The sequence below is a fragment of the Rhinolophus sinicus genome, chromosome 18, assembly GCF_057876585.1.
Source record: "Rhinolophus sinicus isolate RSI-liver-muscle chromosome 18, RSI-T2T, whole genome shotgun sequence".
Lineage (NCBI taxonomy): Eukaryota > Metazoa > Chordata > Mammalia > Chiroptera > Rhinolophidae > Rhinolophus > Rhinolophus sinicus.
The window spans coordinates 80,095,514-80,120,459 of NC_142518.1; the positions used below are offsets into that span (position 1 = coordinate 80,095,514).

General features: G+C 36.5%; 1 protein-coding gene across 7 annotated transcripts in view; it reads right to left on the reverse strand.

Moving 5' to 3' along the window:
- Nucleotides 1-1,449: 1,449 nt before the first annotated feature.
- Nucleotides 1,450-24,946, reverse strand: part of KLHL13 (kelch like family member 13) — a 278,952-nt gene continuing 255,455 nt past the window's right edge. For all 7 annotated transcript variants that reach the window (XM_088794842.1, XM_088794843.1, XM_088794841.1 and 4 more), the window contains 2 exons: nucleotides 18,625-18,738; nucleotides 1,450-3,045 (listed from right to left, as the gene is read on the reverse strand). In XM_088794842.1, coding sequence (XP_088650968.1) covers nucleotides 2,558-3,045; nucleotides 18,625-18,738 — 602 coding nt within the window. In that variant the 3' untranslated portion in view covers nucleotides 1,450-2,557. The remainder of the gene's footprint in view (nucleotides 3,046-18,624; nucleotides 18,739-24,946) is intronic.

The following is a 24,946-nucleotide window of genomic DNA, read 5'->3' on the forward strand; positions in this document are numbered from 1 at the left end:
ATCATTTTTTTCCACCCTACCAATCTTGACCAAGAAGGAAAATTATGAAACTTTTGAGATTTAATGTATCCCATAACTCCTTTTTTAAGTAGATCAAGAACTGAAGAAGGCAAACATGAGAATTGTTTGTAAAGCCAATGACTGGCAGATATTTTTTATAAAGAATAATAGTTAATTTGCTGTGAAGGAAAATGTGGAATAACTTACTAGCTGTTGGAATTGTTTAATAATAGCACTCGTGTGACATTAATTGCTATTCTAAATAACATATGGCACAGAAGCATAAAAGGTAAGCTGTCAAAGAGAACTGTGCGCTCTGTGGTATTCCCTGTGGCAAACTGCTGCTAACAGATCACCAACCCTATTTCCTCTTTTTTTCTAGGCACACAGCTACCTGGTATTTTTCTGTCCCCTCTGTTTTTATATGCCACAGGACTTCTGACCAGTGGAATGTGGGTAGGAGTGATGTGACTCTTTCACGCCTGACCCCTACAGCCCTCATACCTGCAATGCTCCATTTTTCTTCTGCTGATTGAATAGAGACGATGCTGAGGACCTAAGAGGTGGAAGAGGCCACAAAACGGAAAGAACAACTACTGCTTGGAGGAGAGCCACCTGACCAAGAACACCCATACTGGACTGTGGCAGGACCATTATTCTGTCCTGTATAGTCTGCCATGTTTAGGCAGGTTCATTATGTGCAAATGGCTAAATCTGCTCTGCCTATAAGCAGAGAATTGAAGTCACTTGACCAGTTGCCCTTCCTTCAAAATTAACTTGCCAAAGGAGGTCTTTCAAATTCACAACAGTCTTCTTCCAACATTCAAAAGTACCGCTGATGGGAAAAGCATTTTCTTCATTTTATTTAACTCAAGACAGAGGTAGTGACACCTGCACTGATAATTACCCACTGGTGAAGAAATCTGGTGACACTCTAGTTGTTTTATTATAGCTTGACATTTTGGGTTCAGATTTAATCTGGTCATTTGCAGATAAAGTAGAAAAGATCATGCAGATGCCCTAACATACTTCTCAAACAATATTTTACAAAAACATTTTTTTGTGTGTGATCCTAGCTCCAGAACAAATATCTTAAGTCATTTTACACAATCCTTTCTCATTAGGAAAGACGGATATTCTTGAAGATCTGAAAAACTGACCTTATGGTTTAGAAATGTCTAGCAGTTCATCTGTAGGAATGAAGAAGAGCCAATTAGCATTCTCCATGAACAAATTCCTCAAAGACAACCTACCAGCAATGAGTTTTAACCAATTACGTTAGATCTGGTCAAATTCTTTTTTTTCCTTGAATGAGAGTCATTAATATGAATAAATCCAAGTTGTTCAGTGCTCTAGGTTCTACTCACTTGAATTTTGCTAACACCCCCCCCCAAATATATTAATAAAAGGGAGTCAAATTAGACAGTAATGGGATGCTTCAGACCAAAATGGCATTAAATGCTTTTTATTGAACAAAAAGATAAAACATGGAAGTTTTATCTGGGCAAAGAATTCACTGGGCAAAAGCAGCTTGCCAGGTGAAGCTGCTATACTTTGTGCTAAATAACCTTATGAACTGAGAGTATACAGAAGACATTTAGTACGGAAGTTACCTCAACAGCAAAGGAGAAGGTGTAGTTTATACTTCGGGAAGGTAAAATTTGGTCAAGTGACACATTTAGCTGCTCAAAATTCCTAGCCCTTATCCACTTAATTCAGTACGATTCCACATATGTGCATTCAGTACATACTGAATTCCCATTTTAAATGAAGCTGCATTTTGGAATAAATTTATTTTTTTTTACATTTATTTGACATGCCACTCAATTTTTAAAATTCTGTATTTGATATTTGTATGTGTGTTTATGTATGTATACACACTTTAAAACCCTTGTTTATAAATACAGGGTCATGCTGCTTTTAAAAAATTAATATCAGTGAATTTTAGTTATTATTTCTCCTGTGCATCTAAGAAACTTCATGTGTTTTCAATGCACCCACACAGACAGGTGGGTTGACAGATATGTCAAAAATACTTTATGAAATGAGTAATGTAGCTCATGCGAGTTAGCAACCTTTTGTCTATTGTTTTCTGTGGGAGCAGGCTGCCTCCTTTTGACATATTACTGTGAAGATGAAAGGAATACTTTTTACTTTGAAGCTCAGTTAGCACAGTTGTACATTTACTATAATCCACCTTCAACTTGGTTGGACTTTCTAATGTAAGATGACAAATACCTTATACTCAGTACACAGTACCAAAAAAGTACTGAAGAAACATTTTAAAGACAATACCTTGGTTGGCTATTTTTCTTTTTCTTTTTTGTATGTTAAACATCAGCTTCTATGGGATACATTTCCAGAATGGTTTTGTTACCACTTATTAACACTCTAGGTCACACAGCACAAATAATATCAATGTTGCTTTTTTCCAATATCTGTATCAATTACTAAAGGCTAATCTTAACATACACTAATTAAGAGGGAGTGGCAAAAGAGGAGAATCCATGAAACATTGCAAATATAGGACTACAGCATCTTAGTTATAGGGGTGATCTTAAGGTGCAGAAAGAGGGGACTCTCTAGAAGGTGATGGTGTTGTTTCTTCTGGTGGAAAAACCATGAGTGTGCAAGCTCGGATGCCACCCAGGGACTCGGGGAGATCAAAAACCTTATGCCATTCATCTTTATCTGGATCATATTTCTGCACTATCTCCACCATACAACGATTATTCCAGGAATACCCACCAACCACGTAGATTTTATTTTCAAAGACAGCAACCCCAACATCACTCTGCCCTCTTAACATGGCAGCAATTGGGGTCCACTGGTCAAGGATAGGTGAGTAGTATTCACAGCTTAGGACATCATCATAATCACTTGTTCCTCTGAAGTGATTGCCACCAATGACATAGAGCCTTTCTCCCACTGTACACATACAATGCAGACCTCTGACAGTGGTCATCGGCGCCTTCTGGATCCATTTGTCAGTATCAGGGTCAAAGCACATGAGCTCCTTTTGGAAAGTATCATGAGTAATTCCTCCTAAAGAATGAAAATAATAGGCATGAGCTAAACAGATCATCATAAAAATGCAAAAGTAAGTAAAAGGCTCTCTGTCACAGATAATTAACTTCTAGCCACAATTATGATATTTTAGTTTATGAATAGTATTATTAGAAATGTCTACTCTCTATAAATAATTTCCCTGGATTAAAAATAAACAAAATAACATTTTCATCTTCTTAAAGGACAAAAATATAGTTTATAGAGGACGTCATCAAAATGGCGGCGTGAGGTGAGCCTCTGTAAAACTCCCATGGAATTTACAACTAATAGAAAAACAATAACTCCACAAAGACTCCCTGCACAGCAGACAGGCAAGACGAAGAGGCCCACTACTGTATTCACCTACAGGTGGGCGAAGAGCACGAACGGGGGAGGAAGGAAGGGAGAAGTGAAGAGATAGAGCCGCACTGGTGCAGGACGCAGACCTAGCTTAGTGCTCCGAGATTGCTGCATCCTGGAACTACTGCAGCTGCAGGAGAGGGAAGAACTTTGACAGCTAGGGCTCCACTTATGGCCCACAGGGCTGAGGAGGCAGCAGATAACATGGCTTAACCCAACGTTCACGTCAGAGATCAAGGAGAAACGACTGAGGGAAGAAGGCTGAAAACAGTGGTTTAAGCCCTCACTGCCAAGCAGGGAATGGAAGCTTTAGGCAGTGAGACTAGCCAACCCCTCCTTACCCTCCCAGATTTCGCCCCATCCCCACCTGCCGGGTGCTAGAAATGGAAGAGTAGAAGTGTCAGATCAAAAGAACAGACTATTTGCTGTTCTGACAAATGTAGACCGCAGACAAAGACTCGAAGCCCAACTAGTTCTGGCAAAGGGAGGGAGCTGTGGAAGCAGGACTGGCTGTGGTGGTGGTTGCCCACATTGCTCTGAGCCACCTCTCACAACTCACCCCGCCCCAACCCACCTATCTGGGCAGATCCCTGCAGGAGTAAACAGAACTGCTGAAAAATACGGGCTCTGAATGTGGCGCAGGAAAAGCTTTGGAAGGTCAAAAGCTCCCCACATACCCACACAGACTCTGAGCCCTGTGAACCAGGTGAACTATAAACAGAGGAGAAGCCCATCTCCCAGGGAATTCCCCATTGTGTGAGAAGCTGGAATAGTGCAGAGAAAACATAGCTCTATTGTGTGAGAGAGAAAAAAAAAAAAGGCTGCAGTTGGAGAAAAAATAAAACATTCTACCAACAAGTACTGAAAAACAAAAGAAAGACCTCTTCCTATCAATCAGTTGCAGAAGCCACTGCTGTAGTTGTCTAGGAAGAGAAATAATAAATCAGTAATTGCCATGAATAATCAAGGCAACAAGACAGCTCAGAAAGAAAGTGAAAAGTCTCCAGATAAAGATCTTAAAGATATGGATATATGTGACTTAAATGACAGAGAATTCAAGATTCCAGTTCTGAGAAAACTCAACGAGATGCAAGAAAACACAGAAAGGCAGTTTAATTAACTCAGAAACACAATCAAAGAAGAACGTGAGCATTTTACGAAAGACATTGAATTTTAAAAAAGAATCAAATACAATTTCTGGAGATTAAGAACACAATAGAAGAAATTAAGAATGAAATAACCAGCTTAGGTACTAGAGTTCACCAGATGGAGGACAGAATCAGTGACATCAAAGATAGAAACCTGGAAATGACACAGATGGAAGAAGAAACACACTTGAGACTTAAAAGAAATGAAAGAACTCTACAAGAACTTTCTGACGCCATCAGAAAGAGCAATATAAGAATAATGGGCAACCACTAAACTATTATCTGTGTCTATAAGTTTCTGTTTCTCATTTGTTTGTCTTGTTCTTTTCTTGTTTTTGGTTTATATACCACATATCTGGGAGAAGAGGGTAAGGGAGATCGAATATATGGTGATGGAAGGAGAACTGACTCTGGGTGATGAACACACAATGGGATTTATAGATGATGTAATACAGAATTGTACACCTGAAATCTATGTAATTTTACTAACAATTATCACCCCAATAAATTTAATAAAATAAAATTGAAAAAAAAAAAAAAAAGAATAATGGGCATACCAGAAGGAGAAGAAAGAGATAAGGGAACAGAGAATATATTCAAACAAATTGTTGATGAGAACTTCCCAAACTGGTAGACAGAACTGGATCCTCGAAACCAAGAAGCAAATAGAACACCTAACTACCTCAATCCCAGCAGGCTTTCTCCAAGGCACATTGTATTGAAGCTGTCTAAAATCAACGACAAAGAAAGAATCCTCAAGGCAGCCCGGGAAAACAAGATGGTAACTTACAAAGGAAAGCCCATTAGATTATCATCCGATTTTTCAGCAGAAACTCTACAAGCCAGGAGGGAGTGGAAACAAATATTCAAACTATTGAAAGAAATAAATTATGAGCCAAGAATAATATATCCAGCAAAGATATCATTTAGATATGAAGTAGGAATAAAAACCTTTCCAGGCATACAGAAGCTGAGGAAATTTTCTAATACACAACCTGCACTACAGGAAATACTAAAGGAGGGTATTCGACCACCATCAACAGGTACAATTTGTGGCAACCAAAACGTAAAAAGGGGGAGAGTAAAGGCCTGAACTGGAATACAGGAATGGAGAAAGTAAGCGTGCTGAAGAAAACGGAATACTCTAAATACCAAACTTTCTTTTACATAAACTTACGGGTAACCACGCAAAAACAAATCCACAACTGACATACATACTGTAATAAAAGAAGAAAGAGAGGGAAATATCATAGAATACCACCACACAGAAATAATAGACAACAACAAAAAGGCAAAGAAACAATGGAGACACAGCCTTACCAGAAAACTAAAGATAGAATGACAGGAAGTCCTCACATATCAATAATCACCCTAAATGTAAATGGACTGAACTCACCAATAAAAAGGCACAGAGTAGCAGATTGGATCAAAAAACTAAACCCAACCATATGCTGTCTCTAAGAGACACATCTCAGTTACAAGGACAAACAAAGACTCAAAGTGAAAGGGTGGAAATTGACACTCCAAGCAACTGGTACCCAGAGAAAATCAGGTGTAGCCATAATGATATCAGATGAAATAGACTTCAGGGTGAAAAAGATAACAAGAGACAAAGATGGACATTTCATAATGGTGAAGGGGACTATACAACAAGAAGACATAGCAGTCATCAATATTAATGCCACCAATCAGGGAGCACCGAAATATACCAGGCAACTACTAAAAGAACTAAAGGGAGAAATTGACCAAAACACAATAATACTAGGGGACTGAAATACATCATTGACAGCTATGGATAGATCATCCAAACAGAAAATAAACAACGAAATAGCAGCCTTAAATGACACATTAGATGAAATGGATATAACTGACATATATAGAGCACTTCATCCTAAAACATCAGACTATATAGTCTTTTCTAGTGTACATGGAACATTCTCAAGGATAGGCCATATATTGGGACATAAAATCAGCCTCAGCAAATTTAAGAAGATTGAAATCATACCAAGCATATTCTCTGTTCACAAGACTTGGAAAATGGATATCAACAGCAAAAAGAATGGAGGAAAAAATGTAAATACATGGAGATTAAACAACATACTTTTTTTTCTTTTTTTTTTTTTTTAGTATTACAATGAATTTTAATTTTTCTATCATACACTTTTTTAATTTATTTTTTCAATTGATTGCGGTGACAATTGTTAGTAAAATTACACAGACTTCAGGTGTACCATTCTGTGTTACATCATCTATAAATCCCATTGTGTGTTCACCACCCAGAGTCAGACGGAGACAATAGTTTAGTGGTTACCAGAGGGTAAGGGGGTGGGGGGTTGGAGACGAGGGTAAGGGGGTTCAAATATATGGCGATAGAAGGAGAAACAACATACTTTTAAAGAACGACTGGGTCAAAGAAGAAATTAGAGGAGAGATCAAAAGATACATAGAAAAAAATGACAATGAAAAGACATCCTACCAAAATTTTTGGGATGCAGCAAAAGCACTTTTAAGAGGGAAATTTATATCATTACAGGTCCATCTCAAGAAACAAGAAAAATCCCAAATAAATACCCTCATGTTACACCTTAAAGAACTAGAAAAAGAAGAACAAGTGAAACCAAGGTCAGCAGAAGAAAGGAAATAACAATACTCAGAGCAGAACTAAATGAAATATAGAACAAAAAGACAATAGAAAAAATTAATGTGACAAAGAGCTGGTTCTTTGAAAAGATTAACAAAATTGACAAACCCTTGGCTAGACTCACTAAGATAAAAAGAGAGAAGACACTAATTAACAAAATCAGAAATGAAAAAGGGGAAGTTATCACGGACAACACAGAAGTACAAAGGATCATCCAAGAATAATATGAAGGACTATATGCTACCAAATTCAATAACCTAGAAGAAATGGACAAGTTATTAGAAACATATAGCCAGCCAAGGCTGAACCATGAAGAACTGGAAAATCTAAACAGACTGATCGTTCACCAGTAACGAAATTGAATCAGTCATCCAAAACCTTCCCAAAAGCAGAAGTCCGGAACCAGATGGCTTCACTAGTGAATTCTACCAAACCTTCAAAGAGGATCTATTACCAATCATGCTCAAACTCTTCTAAAAAATTGAAGAAGAGACAGTACTCCCTAACTCATTTTATGAGGCCAACATTACCCTGATACCAGAACCTGGTAAGGACAGCACAAAAAAAGAAAAGTGCAGACCAATATCTCTGATGAATACAGGTGCAAAAATCCTAAACAAAATTCTAGCAAATTGAATACAACAATGCATTAAAAAGATTATTCATCACGACCAAGTGGGGTTCTACCCCGGGGCAAAAGGATGGTTCACCATCTGCAAATGTATCAAAGTGTTACATCACATAAACAAAATAAAGGACAAAAATCATATGATTATATCAATTGATGCAGAAAAAGCATTTGAGAAGATACAACATCAATTTATGATTAAAACACTTAATAAAATAGGTATAGAAGGAAAATACCTTAACATAATAAAGCCATATAAAACAGGCCCTCAGCTAATCTCCTAAATAATGGTGAAAACCTGAAGCCTTTTGCTCTACATTCAGGAACACAACAGGGCTGTCCCCTATCACCTCCGCTTTTCAACATAGTGTTGGAAGTCCTTGCCAGAGCAATCAGGCAAGAGAAAGAAATAAAAGGCATCCAAATTGGGAATGAAGAATTTAAATTATCACCTCTTTGCAGATGACATGATGCTATATATAGAAAACCCTAAATACTCCACCAAAAAGCTATTAGAAACAATCAAAGTATATAGTAGAGTTCCTGGCTACAAAATCAATGTACAAAAGTCCACTGCATTCCTATATACTAACAATGAAATCTCAGGAAAAGAAATACAAAAAAAAAAACAATTCCTTTTGCAATTGCAGCAAAAAGAATAAAATACCTAGGAATAAACTTAACCAAGGATGTGAAAGACCTATATGCTGAAAACTATAAGACACTTTTCAAAGAAATTGAAGAAGACACAAAGAAATGGAAAGACTTTCCGTGCTCATGGATTGGAAGAATCAACATAGTTAAAATGCCATATTACCCAAAGCAATATACAGATTTAATGCAATCCCCATCAAAATCCCAATGGCATTTTTTAAAGAAATAGAACACAAAATCATCAGATTTGTTTGAACCACAAAAGACCCCGAATAGCCAAAGCAATCTTAAGAAAAAAGAACAATAATGGAGGTATCACAGTCCCTGACTTTAGCTTGTACTACAGGTCTACAATAATCAAAACAGGATGGTATTGGCAGAAAAACAGACACATAGACCAATGGAATAGAATTGAGAACCCAGAAATAAAACCACATAAATATGGACAGATAATTTTTGACAAAGAAGCTAAAAACATACAATGGAGCAAAGAAAGCCTCTTGAATAAATGGTGCTGGGAGAATTGGATAGCCACGTGCAAAAGAATAAAACTGGAGTGCTATCTGTCACCATGTACCAAAATTAATTCCAAATGGATCAAAGACTTAAGCATAGACCTGACACAATAAACTGCATGGAAGAAAACATAGGTACTAATCTTATGGACCTTGAGTTCAAAGAGCATTTTATGAATTTGACTCGAAAGGCAATGGAAGTAAAAGCTAAAATAAATGAATGGGACTATATGAAACTTAAAAGCTTCTGCACAGCAAAAGAAACCATCGACAAAATAAAGAGGCAACAAACTGAATGGGAGAAGATTTTTTTAAACAGTGTCTCCGATAAGGGGCTAATATCCACAATATACAAGGAACTCATGAAACTCAACAACGTAAAAACAAACAATCCAATTGAAAAATGGGCAGAGGACCTGAAGAGACATTTCTCCAAAGAGGACATACAAATGGCAAATAGACATATGACAAAATGCTCAACATCACTAATCATCAGAGAAATGCAAATCAAAACCACAATGAGATATCACCTCACCCCAGTTAGAATGGCTATCATCAACAAGACAAATAGTAACAAATGTTGGAGAGGCTGTGGAGAAAAAGGAACCCTCATACACTGTTGGTGGGAATGCAGACTGGTGCAGCCGTTATGGAAGGCAGTGTGGAGGTTCCTCAAAGAATTACGAATAGAATTTCCATATGACTCAGCAATCCCTCTCCTGGTTATCTACCCAAAAAACCTGAAAACGCTTATCATAAAGGCACGTGTGCTCCAATGTCCATTGCAGCTTGTTTACAGTGGCCAAAACATGGGTACAACCAAAATGTCCTTCGATAGATGAATGGATAAAGAAGTTGTAGTGTATGTACACTGTGGAATACTATTCAGCGGTAAGAAAAGATGATATAGCAACATTTGTTACAACATGGATGGATCTTGAGAGTGTAATGCTGAGCGAAATAAGTCAGACAGATAAAGCAGAGAACCATATGATTTCACTGATATGTGGTATATAAACCAAAAACAACAAAAGAACAAGACAAACAAATGTGAAACAGAAACTCATAGACACAGACAATAGTTTAGTGGTTACCAGAGGGTAAGGGGGCTGGGGGGTGGGAGATGAGGGTAAGGGGGATCAAATATATGGTGATGGAAGGAGAACTGAATCTGGGTGGTGAACACACAATGGGATTTATAGATGATATAATACAGAATTGTACACTTGAAATCTATGTAATTTTACTAACAATTGTCCCCCCAATAAATTTTATATATATATATATATATATATCGTTTATATTATTGCAATGACTTTCTCAGAGACCCATGGGATTTAATAGGCTTAACTGAATGAAAATATATATTTTGGTCACTTTTTGAGTTGGGTCTTCCGTAAATCCCAACTACAAAACATCATTCACTGCCACTGCTTTTTAGCAGGTACCCTCTAGGTGCTGAGCACAGGGCTAGGGCACTTTAAATTCTAGATGCCCATTTCCTCACTTGCTGAAGAAGAATATCTACTCTAGTTATTTCATTAGAACTGTGACTATGACTATGAGTTGAAATAAATCAAAATACTTTGGAAAAGTTGAAAGTGTCATGCAAATATTCAAGCTTATAAGAGTATTCAGAATTGTTTCTTTTTGTAGAGTTTTGAGTGGATGAGGTAAGGGTGGGCAATATCTTCTATCAGCATGGATATTTAAAAAGCTAAAGAATTAAAATGCTGAATATATATGGAATTTTATATGTGCAGCAATCGGTTGTTGATCTATTGTGTCTATATCATCTACAAAGTGTATTTTTAGAACACAAATAAATTGGTCTCTACATTAAAAGAATCAGACTACATGTTCTGCAGATTAAGGAGAGAACTAAACTAATTTTCAACGGTGTCATTCAAAGCTCTACTATCTGGTGGCCAGATGAAAATCACTGTTTTTTTGTCTGCTTTTTTATATTTTTTCCTGTGCTTTACAGAATTCCCAGAAACAAAACAGTGTTCTTTGATTTGAAAATCAGCTATGCTTCCTATCCTACTCTTGATTGTGAAGGTCACTTGTACAATATGTGCTAGTTATGCTAAATCACCACTAACAATTCAGATGTCATCTTCCCCCTCCCCCAGAGGATTTGGAGCTCTCATTATAACGACATAGCATCTACACACAGAAAATAAGTAGACAGTATAAATCATTGACTACTGAAGCATATGATATTCAGGATGGCTCTTTCAATATAAGACATCCCATAGTTGCTCATAAATTTAACACCAGAAACCTGACAATCACATACTACAGGCTTTTCACTGATCCTTCTTGATTACAGATTTAATAAGGCAATGTTCAGAGATTCAGACCACAAATGTCACCTTAATGCCTTTGTTCTCTAATCATGTAACTGCTGTCCTGGCACAGGCAGGCCTTCAAAAGGGGAACACACTGTCAGAGGTAGACTGTGTCAGGCCCGAATGATAAGAAACTACTTAACAAAGGGAAATATCGATAACAGAGGTAAACATTACACTAAAATAGGACTCCTTTCTAAATTCAACAGAAGGACGATTTAAACACCAAAAATTTGAGAATGAAAGTTATTATTGGGACACTGGGAGCAAACTATAGTCCTTTCAGACTTTATTAGAAAAATATATGTGCATGTGGCCAAAATATAGGATAACAGCACAGAATTATTTACACAATGACACCATGATAGAATCTCATTATAATGCTAAGGAACAGGGAAATATAAGTTGCACTAAATAAGAGAATGAATATTGTTCTGTATTATATGTATGAGTATACGAAAAGCAAGTTTATGCACAATAGAACCTATATGTTAATAATGACATATTTCCTCAAAGATATTAGCTACATTGTAAATAAAAATGAATTAAGGGTTGCTAAAAGAATATGAATGGTGATTATAAGAGTACAGAGTTTATTAGAGAATTGAGCATGAGCATGGAAAGGCAAGTTAGAGAACTGATTGAGGTGACAATTCTTAGTAAAGTCACATAGATGTCAGGTGTACAATTCTGTATTACATCATCTATATATCACATTGTGTGTTCACCACCCAGAGTCAATTCTCCTTCCATCATCATACATTTGACCCCGTTTACCCTCAGCTACAAACCCCCACCATCCTTACCCTCTGGTACTCACTAACCTATTGTCTATGTCTATGAGTTTTAATTTCTTCATTTGTTTGTCTTGTTCTTTTGTTGTTTTCAGCTTTATATACCACATATCAGTGACATCTTATGGTTTTCGACATTTTCTGTCTGTCTTATTTCGCTTAGCATTATAATCTCAAGATCCATCAATGTTGTCCCAAATGGTACTACTTGATCTTTTCTTATGGCAAAATAGTATTCCATTGTGTATATATACCACAACTTTTTTATCCATTCATTTATCGAAGGACACTTTGGTTGTTTCCATGTCTTGATCACCGTTCATAAAGCTGCAATGAACATTGGAGCACACATGTCTTTATGGATAAATGTTTTCAGATTTTTTGGGTAGATACCCAGGAGAGGGATTGCTGGGTCATATGGTAATTCCATTCTTAATCTTTTGAGGAACCTCCACACTGCCTTCCATAGTTGCTGCACAGATCTGTAGTCCCACTAACAGTGCATGACTGTCCCTTTTTCTCCACAGCCTCTCAAACACTTGTTACTATTTGTCTTGTTGATGATAGCCATTCTGACTGGGGTGAGGTGATATCTCATTGTGGTTTTTATGTGCATTTCTCTAATGACTAGTGATGTTGAGCATTTTTCATATGTCTGTTGGCCATTTGTATGTCCTCTTTGGAGAAATGTCTCCTCTGGTCCTCTGATTATTTTTTCATTGGATTGTTTGTTTTGTTGTTGTTGAGTTGTATGTGTTCCTTATATATTTTGGATATTAACCCCTTATTGGAGGCGTTGTTTGCAAAAATGTCCCATTAGGTTGGTTGCCTCATTATTTTGTTCATGGTTTCTTTTGCTGTTCAGAAGCTTTTAAGTTTGATAGTGTCCCATTCATTTATTTTAGCTTTTACTTCCCTTGCCATTGGAGTCAAATTCATAAAAAGCTCTTTGAACCCAAAGGCCATAACTTTAGTAACTATGTTTTCTTCTAGGCAGTTTATTGTTTCAGGTCTTATGTTTAGGTCTTTCATCCATTTTGAGTTAATTTTTGTACATGGTGACAGATAGAAGGTCCAGTTTCATTCATTTGCACGTGGCTTTTCAATTCTCCCAGCACCATTTATTGAAGAGGCTGTCTTTCCTCCATTGTATGTTTTTGACTTGTTTGTCAAAAAATATTTGTCCATATTTAGGTGGGATTACTTCTGGGTTCTCAATTCTTTTCCATGGGTCTGTGTGTCTGTTTTTCTGCCAAAACCACACTGTTTTGATTGCTGTTGTCCTGTAGTACAAGCTGAAGTCAGGGAGTGTGATACCTCCATCATTGTTCTGTTTTATTAGGATTGCTTTGGCTATTTCAGGACTTTTGTGGGTCCATACAAATCTGATGGGTTTTTGTTCTATTTTTTTAAAGAATGTCATTGGGATTTTCATGGGGATTGAATTATATCTGTATATTGCTTTGGGTAACATGGCCATTTTAACTATGTAAATTCTTCCAATCCATAAACATGGAATATCTTTCTATTTTTGTGTCTTCTTCAATTTCTATTAAAAAATGTCTTCTAGTTTTCAGTATATAGGTCTTTAACATACTTGATTACAGTTATTCCTAGGTATTTTATTCCTTTTGTTGCAATTGCAACAGGATTATTTCTTATTTCTTTTTCTGAGATTTCATTGTTAGTATATAGGAATGCAATGGAATTTTGTACATTGATTTTGTAGCTGGCAACTTTGCTGTATTTGTTTATTGTTTCTAATAAGTTTTTGGTGGAGTTGTTAGGGTTTTCGATACATACCATTATGTCATCTGCAAAAAGTGACAATTTAACTTCTTCATTCCCAGTTTGGTTACCTTTTATTTCTTTCTCTTGCCTGATTGCTCTGGCGTGGACTTCCAAAACTATGTTGAAAAGCAGAGGTGATAGGGGACAGCCCTGTCGTGTTCCTGAACATAGAGCAAAGGGCTTCAGTTTTTCACCGTTAATTATGGGATTAGCTGAGGGTTTGTCACATAAGGCCTTTATGATGTTAAGGTATTTTCCTTCTACATCTTTTTTATTGTTTTAATCATAAATGGATTCTGTTTCTTGTCAGATGTTTTTTCTGCATCTATTGATATAATCATGATTTTTGTCCTTTATTTTGTTTATGTGGAGTATCACCTTGATCGATTTGCATATGTTGAACCTTTCTTGTGCCCCGGGGATGAACCCCACTTGGTTGTGATGAATAATCTTTTTAATGCATTGTTGTATTCGATTTGCTAGAATTATCTCTAGGATTATGGCTTCTGTATTCATCAGAGCTATTGGTCTGTAATTTTCTTTTTTTGTCTTATTCTTATCAGGTTTTGGTATCAGGGTACTATTGGCCTCATAAAATGAGTTAGGGAGTACTGCCTCTTCTTCAATTTTTTGGAAGAGTTTGTGCAGGATTGGTATTAGATCCTCTTTGAAGGTTTGGGAGAATTCACTAGTGAAGCCATCTGGTCCCGGACTTTTAATTTTGGGAAGGTTTTGGACGACTGATTCAATTTCGTTACTGGTAATCGGTCTGTTTAGTTTTTCCAGTTCTCCATGGTTCAGACTTGGAAGGCTATATGTTTCTAATAACTTGTCCACTTCTTCTAGGTTACTGAATTTTGTGGCATATAATCCTTCATAGTATTCTTGGATGATCCTTTGTATTTGTGGCATCCGTGGTAACATTCCGTTTTTCACTTCTGATTTTGTTTATTTGAGTCTTTTCTCTTTTATCTTCCCAAGTCTAGCCACGGGTTTGTCAATTTTATTAATCTATTCAAAGAACCAGCTTTGTCACATTATTTTTTTCTATTGCCTTTTTGTTCTCTATTTCATTTAGTTTTGCTCTGATTTTTATTATTTTCTTCCTTCTGCTGAATTTTGGCTTCATTTGTTCTTCTTTTTCTAATTCTTTAAGGTGTAATGTGAGGTTATTTATCTGGGATTTTTCTTCTTTCTACAAATAGGCCTGTAATGATATAAATTTCCCTCTTAAAACTGCCTCCATTGCATCCCAAATATTTTGGTAGAACGTATTTTCTTTCTCATTTCTTTCTATGCATCTTTTGATCTCTCCTCTTATATCTTCTTTGAGCTAGTCAGTCTTTCAAATTATGTTGTTTAATCTCCACATATTTGTGATTGTTTCTGCTTTCTTTTTGCAGTAGATATCCAATTTCAAAGACTTGTTATCAGAGAAAACGCTCGGGATGTTTTCAATCTTCTTAAAACTGCTGAGTCTAGTTTTTAAATCCCAATATAGTCTAGTTTTTAAATCCCAATATAGTCTAGTTTTTAAATCCCAATCTTGAGAGTGTTCCATGTACACTAGAAAACAATGTGTAGTTTGATGTTCTAAGATAAAGCGCTCTATAAATCTCAATTATGTCCATTTCATCTAATGTGTCATTTAGGGCTGATATTTATTTATTTTCTGTTTGGATGATCTATCCATAGCTGTCAATGATGTATTTAGGTCCCCTCCTATAATTGTGCTTTGGTCAATTTCTCTGTTTAGTTCTGTTAGTAGTTACTTGGTATATTTTGGTGTCCCTAATTGGGGGCATAAATATTGATGACTGTTATGTCCTCTTGTTTTATAGTCCTCATTATCATTATGAAATTTTCATCATTGTCTCTTGTTACCTTTTTTTATTCTGCAGTCTGTTTTATCTGATATCAGTATAGCTACACCTCTTTTCTTTGGATACTATTTGCCTGGACTGTCAATTTCCACCCTTTCACTTTGAGTCTGTATTTGTCCTTGTAGCTGAGATGTGTCTCTTACAGGCAACGTATGGTCGGGTTAGTTTTTTCATTGAATCTGCTAGACTGTGCCTTTTTATTGGTGAGTTCAGTCCATTTACATTTAGGGTGATTATTGATATGTGAGGATTTCCTATCATTCTATCTGGTTTTCTGGTAAGTCTGTGTCTCCATTGTTTCTTTCCCTTTTTGTTGCTGTCTATTATTTCAGTGTGGTGGTATTCTATGATTTCCCCCTGTGTTTCTTCTTTTATTATGTTATGTATTTCAGTTCTGGGTGTTTGTTGAGCGGTTACCATTAAGTGTATGTAAAAGCCAGTTTCACATTTAGAGTATTCCATTTTCTTCAGAATGCTTACCTTCTCCATTCCCATATTCCGATTCAGGCACTTACACCCCCTGTTTTATGTTTTTGTTGTCAAATATTATCCCAATTTATGGTGGTCGCACAGCTCACTTCAGTATTTCCTGTAATGCAGGTCGTGTATTAGAAAATTTCCTCAGCTTTTGTATGTCTGGAAAGGTCATTTTTCCTCCTTCATTTCTAAAGGATATCTTTGCTGGATATATTATTCTTGACTCATAATTTTTCTCTTTCAATAGTTTAAATATTTGAGTCCATTTCCTCTTGATTTGTAGAGTTTCTGCTGAAAAATCTGATGACAATCCAATGGGCTTTGCTTTGTAGGTTATCATTTTATTTTTCCTGGCTGCCTTGAGGATTCTTTCTTTGTTGTTAATTTTTGACAATTTCATTACAATGTGCCTTGGAGAAGACCTGTTGGGATTGAGGTAATTAGGTATTCTATTTGCTTCTTGGATTTGAGGATCCAGTTCTTTCCACATTTATGAAAGTTCTCGTAGACTATTTGTTTTAATATACTTTCTGCTCCCTTCTCCCTTTTATTCTCCTTCTGGTATGCCCATTATTCTTATATTTCGCTTTCTGATGGAGTCAGAAAGTTCTTGTAGAGTTTTCCCATTTCTTTTAACTCTCAAGTCTCTCTCTTCTTCCATCTGTGTCATTTTCAGAATTCTGTATTCGATGTCGCTGATTCTCTCCTCCATCTCGTCCACTCTACTACCTAAGCTGGCTATTTCATTTTTCATTTCTTTTATTGAGTTCTTCATCTCCAGAAATTCTTTGGTTCTTTTTTTAAATTTCAATCTCTTTGGGGAAATGTTTATTTTGTTCTTTGATTGTGTTTCTGAGTTCATTAACCTGGATGTATGTGTTTTCTTGCATCTCGTTGAGTGTTTTCCGAACTGCAATCTTGAATTCTCTGTCATTGAAGTCACACATTTCCATGTCTGGAAAATTTTCATTTTCTTTCTAAGCTGTCTTGTTACCTTGGTCATTCATGACAATTAATGAATAATTATTTTCTTTCCAGGCATCTACGGAGTGGGTTCTGCAACAGGTTGATAGAAAGAGGTATTTCTTTTGTTTTCTAGTGGTATTGGTAGAATGTTTATTTTCTCTCTGACTGCAGCCTTTTATTCTCTCTCACACTGTAGTGTTATATTTTCTCTGCACTGTTCCAGCTTTTTACACAATGGGGGATCCCTGGAAGGTGGGCTTTTCCTCTGTGAACAGTTCGCCTCTATCATATGGCATCACCTCTGTGGGGGGATTTGGAGAGCGTCTGAAGATCCAAATCTTTTCCTACTCCCGAGTCAGAGCCTGTGTGTTTCAGCTGCTCTGTTTCCTCCTCCAGATATCCCCCTAGGTAGGCTCAGACAGGGGTGGGGTGGGTTGTGAGAGGTGGCCCAGAGCAATGGCGGTGACCACCACCACAGCTGGTCCTTTACCCAAGGCTCCCTCCCCTTTGCCGGAAGAAGTTGGACTGTGAGTCTGTGGCTGTGGGCCACAGTTCTCAGAACTCCAAATATTCTGTTCTTTTGGCCTGGCTCTGCTACTGTTCTGCTTCTAGCATTGGGAGTTGGGGAGGGGGCGGCTAGGCTCAGTGTCTAAGCCTTCCATCCTCTGCTAGGCAGTGAGGGCTTAAACCGCCGTTTTCACCTTCTTCCCTCAGTCTTCGCTCCAAGGTCTCTGCTGAGAGTGTTTGCTTCAGCTATTTTATATGCTGATCCCTCAGACGGGACTGTGGGCCATAAACAGAGAGCTAGCAGCCCGAGTTCTTCCCTCTCCTGCTACTGCAGTAGTGCCGGAGTGCAGTGAGCTCGGATGTCTGAGCTCTGGTCTGTGTCCTGCACCCGCGCAGCCGCATCTCTGCATTTTCCTCTTCCCACTTCCCTCTTCTACTCGCCCAATTTGCCCACCTTTAGATGATTTCAGTTGGGTACTTATTAGTCTTGCTTTCCTGCTATGCAGGGAGTCCTTTGCAGAATTATAGTTCTTCAGTTTTTTGCAAATTCCAGGGGAGATTTCAAGAGGCTCACCTCATGCCGCCATTCATATGCCATAATCGAAACTGAACAATTTCACATTTCTTCTAAGTTATGTATATTGAGTAGGATTAGTTTGCTGCTAGTCTTATGAAATTATAGATTACCAAAATACTCATATATAAATGTATACACACAATACATCTTCTAAAATCATCATAAATTATATTTTGATTATCTATTTTATGGATTATTTTTATCAACACTATATAGAAAGATAGTCACATAGTTAAAAGTTTATGTATTATATTAATTGCATTGACATCATAATTGTTTACCTGAAATATACATTACTCCTCCATACACAGTTCCAGCATGGCCATAGTGGGGCTCACTCATTTTGGCTACATAGGTCCATTCATTTGTTCTTGGATTGTAACATTCTACAGTAGCTGTTGTTAAAAGAAAGAAAGAATAGAAAAAAAAGAAAGAGTAGAAAAGAAAATGATTCATAATTTCAAATTTAGCAATTAATTATTTTTCCTTTTAAGTAGAACAGTAGTAATATGCAAATAACTGAAGCATAGCTATTGTAGATATGGGACATTTTCTGGGGTCTAATATTAATTATTGAGATTATAGTAATCTGAACCTTTAATGCATGCTACATTGGACTAGATACCTAATGCAATTATGCAACACATTTTTGCCAGTGCAGAAATCACTAGGATTTCTTTTCTTCTTGTATCTTATTACACCTTTATAATTTGACCTTTCTCCCACTTTTTACTCCAAAAATGTGGGAAGAAAAGATGAAAAAATCACAAGGAAGAAAAACATTTCAATTTTAGCCTTTCATATTGATACATTATATAAGAAAAAAGGTTACTAAATGTGAAGCAAAATTTTAAGTTGAAAATGAAAGTATGCACACCGCTTGTGTATGTTCTAATGCATATTGCTTTATTTCATACCCAGACTACAAACAGGACACTAACAATAATTTTTCTACATGTATACATTAAAGCCAATAGTCTATACATACCCAACATTGTTGCAGCCAGTACTTCTCTTAATTTGAGATGATTAGCAGCATAATATGAAGTTAAGATTTTTATTAGGGGTACTGCTCTCAGTAATTTATCATCTTTAACAAAATTCTTTGGAGAAGTGACATCAACTTATTTAACTATCAATTTATTACAACCTCAATAATATAACCATAACTGTCCAGACTGTGAGCCTTTTTAAAAATGCAGACAGATATAAGACTGTTATGAGAACTCTGGTTAAAAGCACGAAGTTTAGATCAACTTGAAAAATTTATAAAATTTATTGCAGACACTGCCAGATGCCAACCCAATTTCTTGTTTCTCCCAATCCTGCTTTTTTGCTTACTAACAGAACCACAACTCTGCTCAGGTAAGTGCTGTGCCAAACAAAATAAAATTGAAATTAGCAGATTCCCTTGAAGCTGGAGTTGACCATAATATACTTCTAGGCAAAGAAATGGAAGAAGACTACTGGGTATGGCGATTTGATCAATCCACGGGAATAAGGTTTTGTTACCTGCAGCCAAACACAATTCTGACTGATGAATCATCCGTTCAACAGAGTTTCCTATTAAAAACGGATAAAGAAGTTGTGGTATATATATCCAATGGAATACTATTCTGCCATAAGAAAAGATGAAGTAGTAACATTTGTGACAACATGGATGGATCTTGAGATTATTATGCTAAGCGAAATAAGTCAGACAGAAAATGTTGAGAACCATATGATTTCACTGATAGGTGGAATATAAAACTGAAAACAACAAAAGAACAAGACAAACAAATGAGAAACAAAAACTCATAGACACAGACAATAGTTTAGTGGTTACCAGTGGGTAAGGGGGAAAGAGGGTGGTAGATAAGGGTACAGGGGATCAAATATATGGTGATGGAAGGAGAACTGACTCTGGGTGGTGAACATACAATGTGAGATGATGTATTACAGAATATAGATGATATATTACAAAGTTGTACACCTGAAATCTATATAACTTTATTAACAATGGTCACCCCAATAAACTTTAATTAAAAAAATTAACATGAGAACAGACAAAAGTAAACAGATTTTCTACTGTACAAGGTTGGACAATTATGTTCACAAACCCATCCTGGAAAAAGTGCTGCATAGCTCATTGCTGAATCACTACGGTAACCTTGGAAATACTCCCCTTGGGAAGCTATGCACCAATGCCAGCACCTAGTTCATGCTTCAAAGCAATTTTGGAACTCTTTTTCTGGAATGGACATCAGAGCTATTATCATGTTACACTTGATGTCCTGAATGTCATCAAAATGTCTTCCTTTCAATATTTCCTCTATCTTCAGGTAAAGAAAGGAGTCATTGGAAGACAGATCAGGTGAGTAGGGAGGTTGCTCCAATACAGTTATTTCTTTACTGGCTAAAATCTCCCTCACAGACAGTGCCTTGTGAGCTGGTGCATTGTTGTGATGCAAAAGCCATAAATTGTTGGTGAAAAGTTCAGGTAGTCTAACTTTTTCATTCAGCAACTCAGCACTTCCAAACATCAAACTTGGTTAACTGTTTGTCCAGCTAGTACAAATTCAAAATGAATAATCCCTCTTTTATACAAAAAGGTTAGCAGCACCATTGCAGCAAGTCCTCGAAGTTCATTGTCATACCTCGTATTTAATAATTTCACTTCTTCATCAAATTCACTATGTGAAGTATTCTAACAACACCTATATTATACCACTTCATTTGCTTTTATTGACTCCCTTTTCTAATTATATGGATTTGAGCTTTCAGTCTTATTTCAAAGGCTTTTACTACTTTCATTTTGATTTACACTCTTGTTAGTTTTGTTCATTAGTTCAGGCTTGGACCCCTACTAACTTTGTTTCTTCTAAACTCTTCCATCAAGTAGCAAGATTCAGCAAAATCTTTCCCCCAAATAAGGGGAACATTTTCCAACAATTAACAACAAGCTAAAACTGCCACATACTCCAATATTGTTTTTTAGTATTTGCGGTCACTGGATGTCTTCTTTAATGTGCATTTCCATTTGCCTTTAACACGAATTTTCACATATTTGACAAACAAACTCCTACTGAATGTACTTTATTATCTCTCTCTCTAAGCTTGTAGAGAATCTAGTATATTGATTGGTACTTGGCATCAGCAAAGAAATTAATGGTAGGGGTTTTCACTGATAAAAAGGTAGTATAATCACACACCTTATCAGTAAAGGGGTTTTAAAAGACTAGCAACTTCTTCTTTTCCATGTATTTGATGTCAAAGACAGGTTTTACTTTATTTCTATGTGATTCTTAAGAACTCGGCTTTGAACTTTGAAATTTCTAGAGTGCAACAGTCTTTCCTTATGTCTTATACAATCGGTTCTAATCCACTTTCTATTAGCTTCCTCTTATTCTTTTTATAGTGAAGCTAGACGTTGAAATATCTTTATGATTTTAAAGTTTTCCTATGTAGAAAGACAATGATGTTCTTCTGTCACTGAGTTAATTGCATTTTTTCCTAATAGAGGTTATAAGAATCCATCTATATATACACCTATACATGTATTATACATCTACATCTATACATATATATCTTATACGAAGCCCCTAAGTATAAGATGGTTATTAACCACCAATAACATAATAACTAAACTATAGTTCATCATTTGTAAATTTATATTCTTCCACCTAAATAATCCATGTGCATTAGCTCTTCCCATCATTTAATCTCTATTTTCTTCATGCAGAATTGCTGTCATTAGTAAAATCAGTATCATTTAGCTTTAAAGTAGAATATAGCTAACTAAAAATGTATATACAATGTCTGACAATTACGTTCATGAACTTGCCACTGTGTGCTTACATTGGCAACACTGTACAAACACCTCAGTAAGGTTTCATAACCTTGGTATCAGAGTCTCACAGCTGTGTTTGTGTCAACGTGTGGCGGTGTCTTGCTGAGTGACGTTCATTATTGTTGCTGTGTGTTTTTGTGTGCCATCACGAGAATGTCTGAGCTTGAATTAGAGCAACGAACAAACATTAAGTTTCTTGTTAAACTTGGCAAGAGTGGAAGTGAAATCAGGGACATGTTAGTCCACATTTATGAGGATAATGCCATGAAGAAAATGGCAGTGTACAAATGGATTAAATGTTTTTCTGAGGGGAGAGAACACGCCACTGATGAAAAGAGGTCAGGACAGCCAATAACCAGCAGAACTGACAAAAACATTGCAAAAATTCATCAAAACATGCATCAAAATTGTTGGCTGACTATGAGAAGCATAGCAGACCAAGTAAACATCAATAGAGAATCAGTTGGAAAAATCTTAACTGAAAATCTTGGCATGAGAAAGGTGTGTGCAAAAATGGTCCCGAAGGAACTCACTGATGAACAAAAGCAAAGGAGGGGCATAGTTTGCCAAGACCTTTTGGAGAGGCAAGACGACGTTTTGGGCCATGTTATCACTGGTGATGAAACATAGGTGTATCAATTGGACCCTGAAACAAAGTGTCAAAGTGCACAATGGTCCACAGCCAAAAAAGTTCTGTCAGTCCAAATCAAGAGTCAAAATGATGTTGCTAACTTTTTTTTATATCAGAGGGATTATTCATTATGAATTTATACCAACTGGACAAACCATTAACCAAGTTTACTATTTGGAAGTGCTGAAAAAGGCTGCGTGAAAAAGTTAGACCACCTGAACTTTTCACCAACAATTCATGGCTCTTGCATCACGACAATGCACCAGCTCACACGGCACTGTCCATGAGGGAGATTTTAGCCAATAAAAAAGTAACTGTATTGGAATACCCTCCCTACTCACCTGATCTGGCCCCCAATGACTTCTTTCTTTACCTGAAGATAAAGGAAATATTGACAGAAAGACATTTTGATGACATTCAGGACATCAAGTGTAATATGATGACAGCTCTGATGGCCATTCCAGAAAAAGAGTTCCAAAATTGCTTTGAAGGGTGGACTAGGTGCTGGCATTGGTGCATAGCTTCCCAAGGGGAGTACTTCGAAGGTGACTATAATGATATTTAGCAATGAGGCATGTAGCATTTTTTCTAGGATGGGGTTGTGAACTTAATTGTCACACCTGGTATTCATGCCCTTATTTCTGTTTTCAATATTTACAAGAATAGTGCCAATAATTTTGATAGTGGCAGGGGACAAGGGGTGATGCAAGGCAAGGAGTTGCACCCACAAAGCAGTGGTTCCATTATTGTCTATGAGCGGTGGGCACTGTAATGAGGTAACTGGGAAAATCTAGAACAAGAGTCAGGCAAACTATAGTTAGGAAGTCAAATCCAGTATGCAATCTTCTGTATGGCACTCAAGATAAAAAATATGAATGGTTTTTACATTTTTAAAGAGTTGGGGGGGATCAAAGAATATTTTGTGACATAAGAAAATTAGATGCATTTCAAATTTCAGTGTTCATATAAAGCTTTATTAGAACACAGCCTCACCCATTTTTTAAATAAGTTTTCTATAGTTGTTTTGCTTAGTTATGAAGAGATCTTCATAACTGAAAATATTTACTTTCTGGCTCTTTACAGAATTTTGCTGACCCCTACTCTAGAAAATCATCTTCAGTAGTCTGGTGGCCTGGTATTTAAATTAGGGGCACTCTCCAATTTAAGAATTACATTTAGGTTGGTTGTTTCACATATTTCACCAGGAATCTTATTTTCTTGGATGAGTCCACTTGAGTCCAGAATCAGTCCCAAGGGATGATATAAAATTTACTCGTTCTTTGAGATTGGGAAAGAGATTAGGCCTGAAGAAAACCATTTGGACAATGATGGCTCCTACAGAAGGTAAATGGGCTCTAGAATCCTAAAGTGCTAGTTGGTGATGTGCTGTTTATTAAAGAATACCCCAAATCCATTAAGGGATATGGAGGCATTTGATAAATTTCAGCAAGTTTCTTGTACATATATTTGAAAAAAATCTAATATGTTTTTAATAAGTTATTTCATTATTTGCAAACTTGATTTATTAATATTTAACTGAAGTGAAAGATATCCTAGCTGTCATATTTATCTTCAATATAGAAAACCTCAATGGAAGATCGATTGCTTATGACATAACTTTGAATGATGCCAGAAATAACTGACTCCTTTTTCACTTAAGTGACAGCTACTCTAAGCTTCCCCTAGGTTCCCATTATACCTGGTGTCAAAGTAAAGCAACGTTTCTAAGGAATTATATTTCATCAATATGCCAGGCTCATATACACATACACTAGTAGTATCATTTTGATGTACTATGGGCTTGGGTCCAAGCACTCCATGAAAGGATTTTAAAAGGCCAAATGCATTAAAATGATCTAAAATGTCTTGCAAATGCTGCCACTGTTTTCTTTCATAATTATATATAGGCAATGGTTATTGTGTGTATGAAGAATAAATGATGTACTGGCACTAATGCAATGAACCTATCAAATTATTAAAAGGCTCTCCCATCAATCCTCTTTTCCTGACACTCATTCCTACCCCCTTCTTTATTTACAGAAGCATATTAATATGTCATCATAATCAGTTAAGATGGGAATATTAAGTTATTACAACAAATGTGTGTGTGTGTGCGTGTGTGTGTGTGCATTTGTGTATGTGT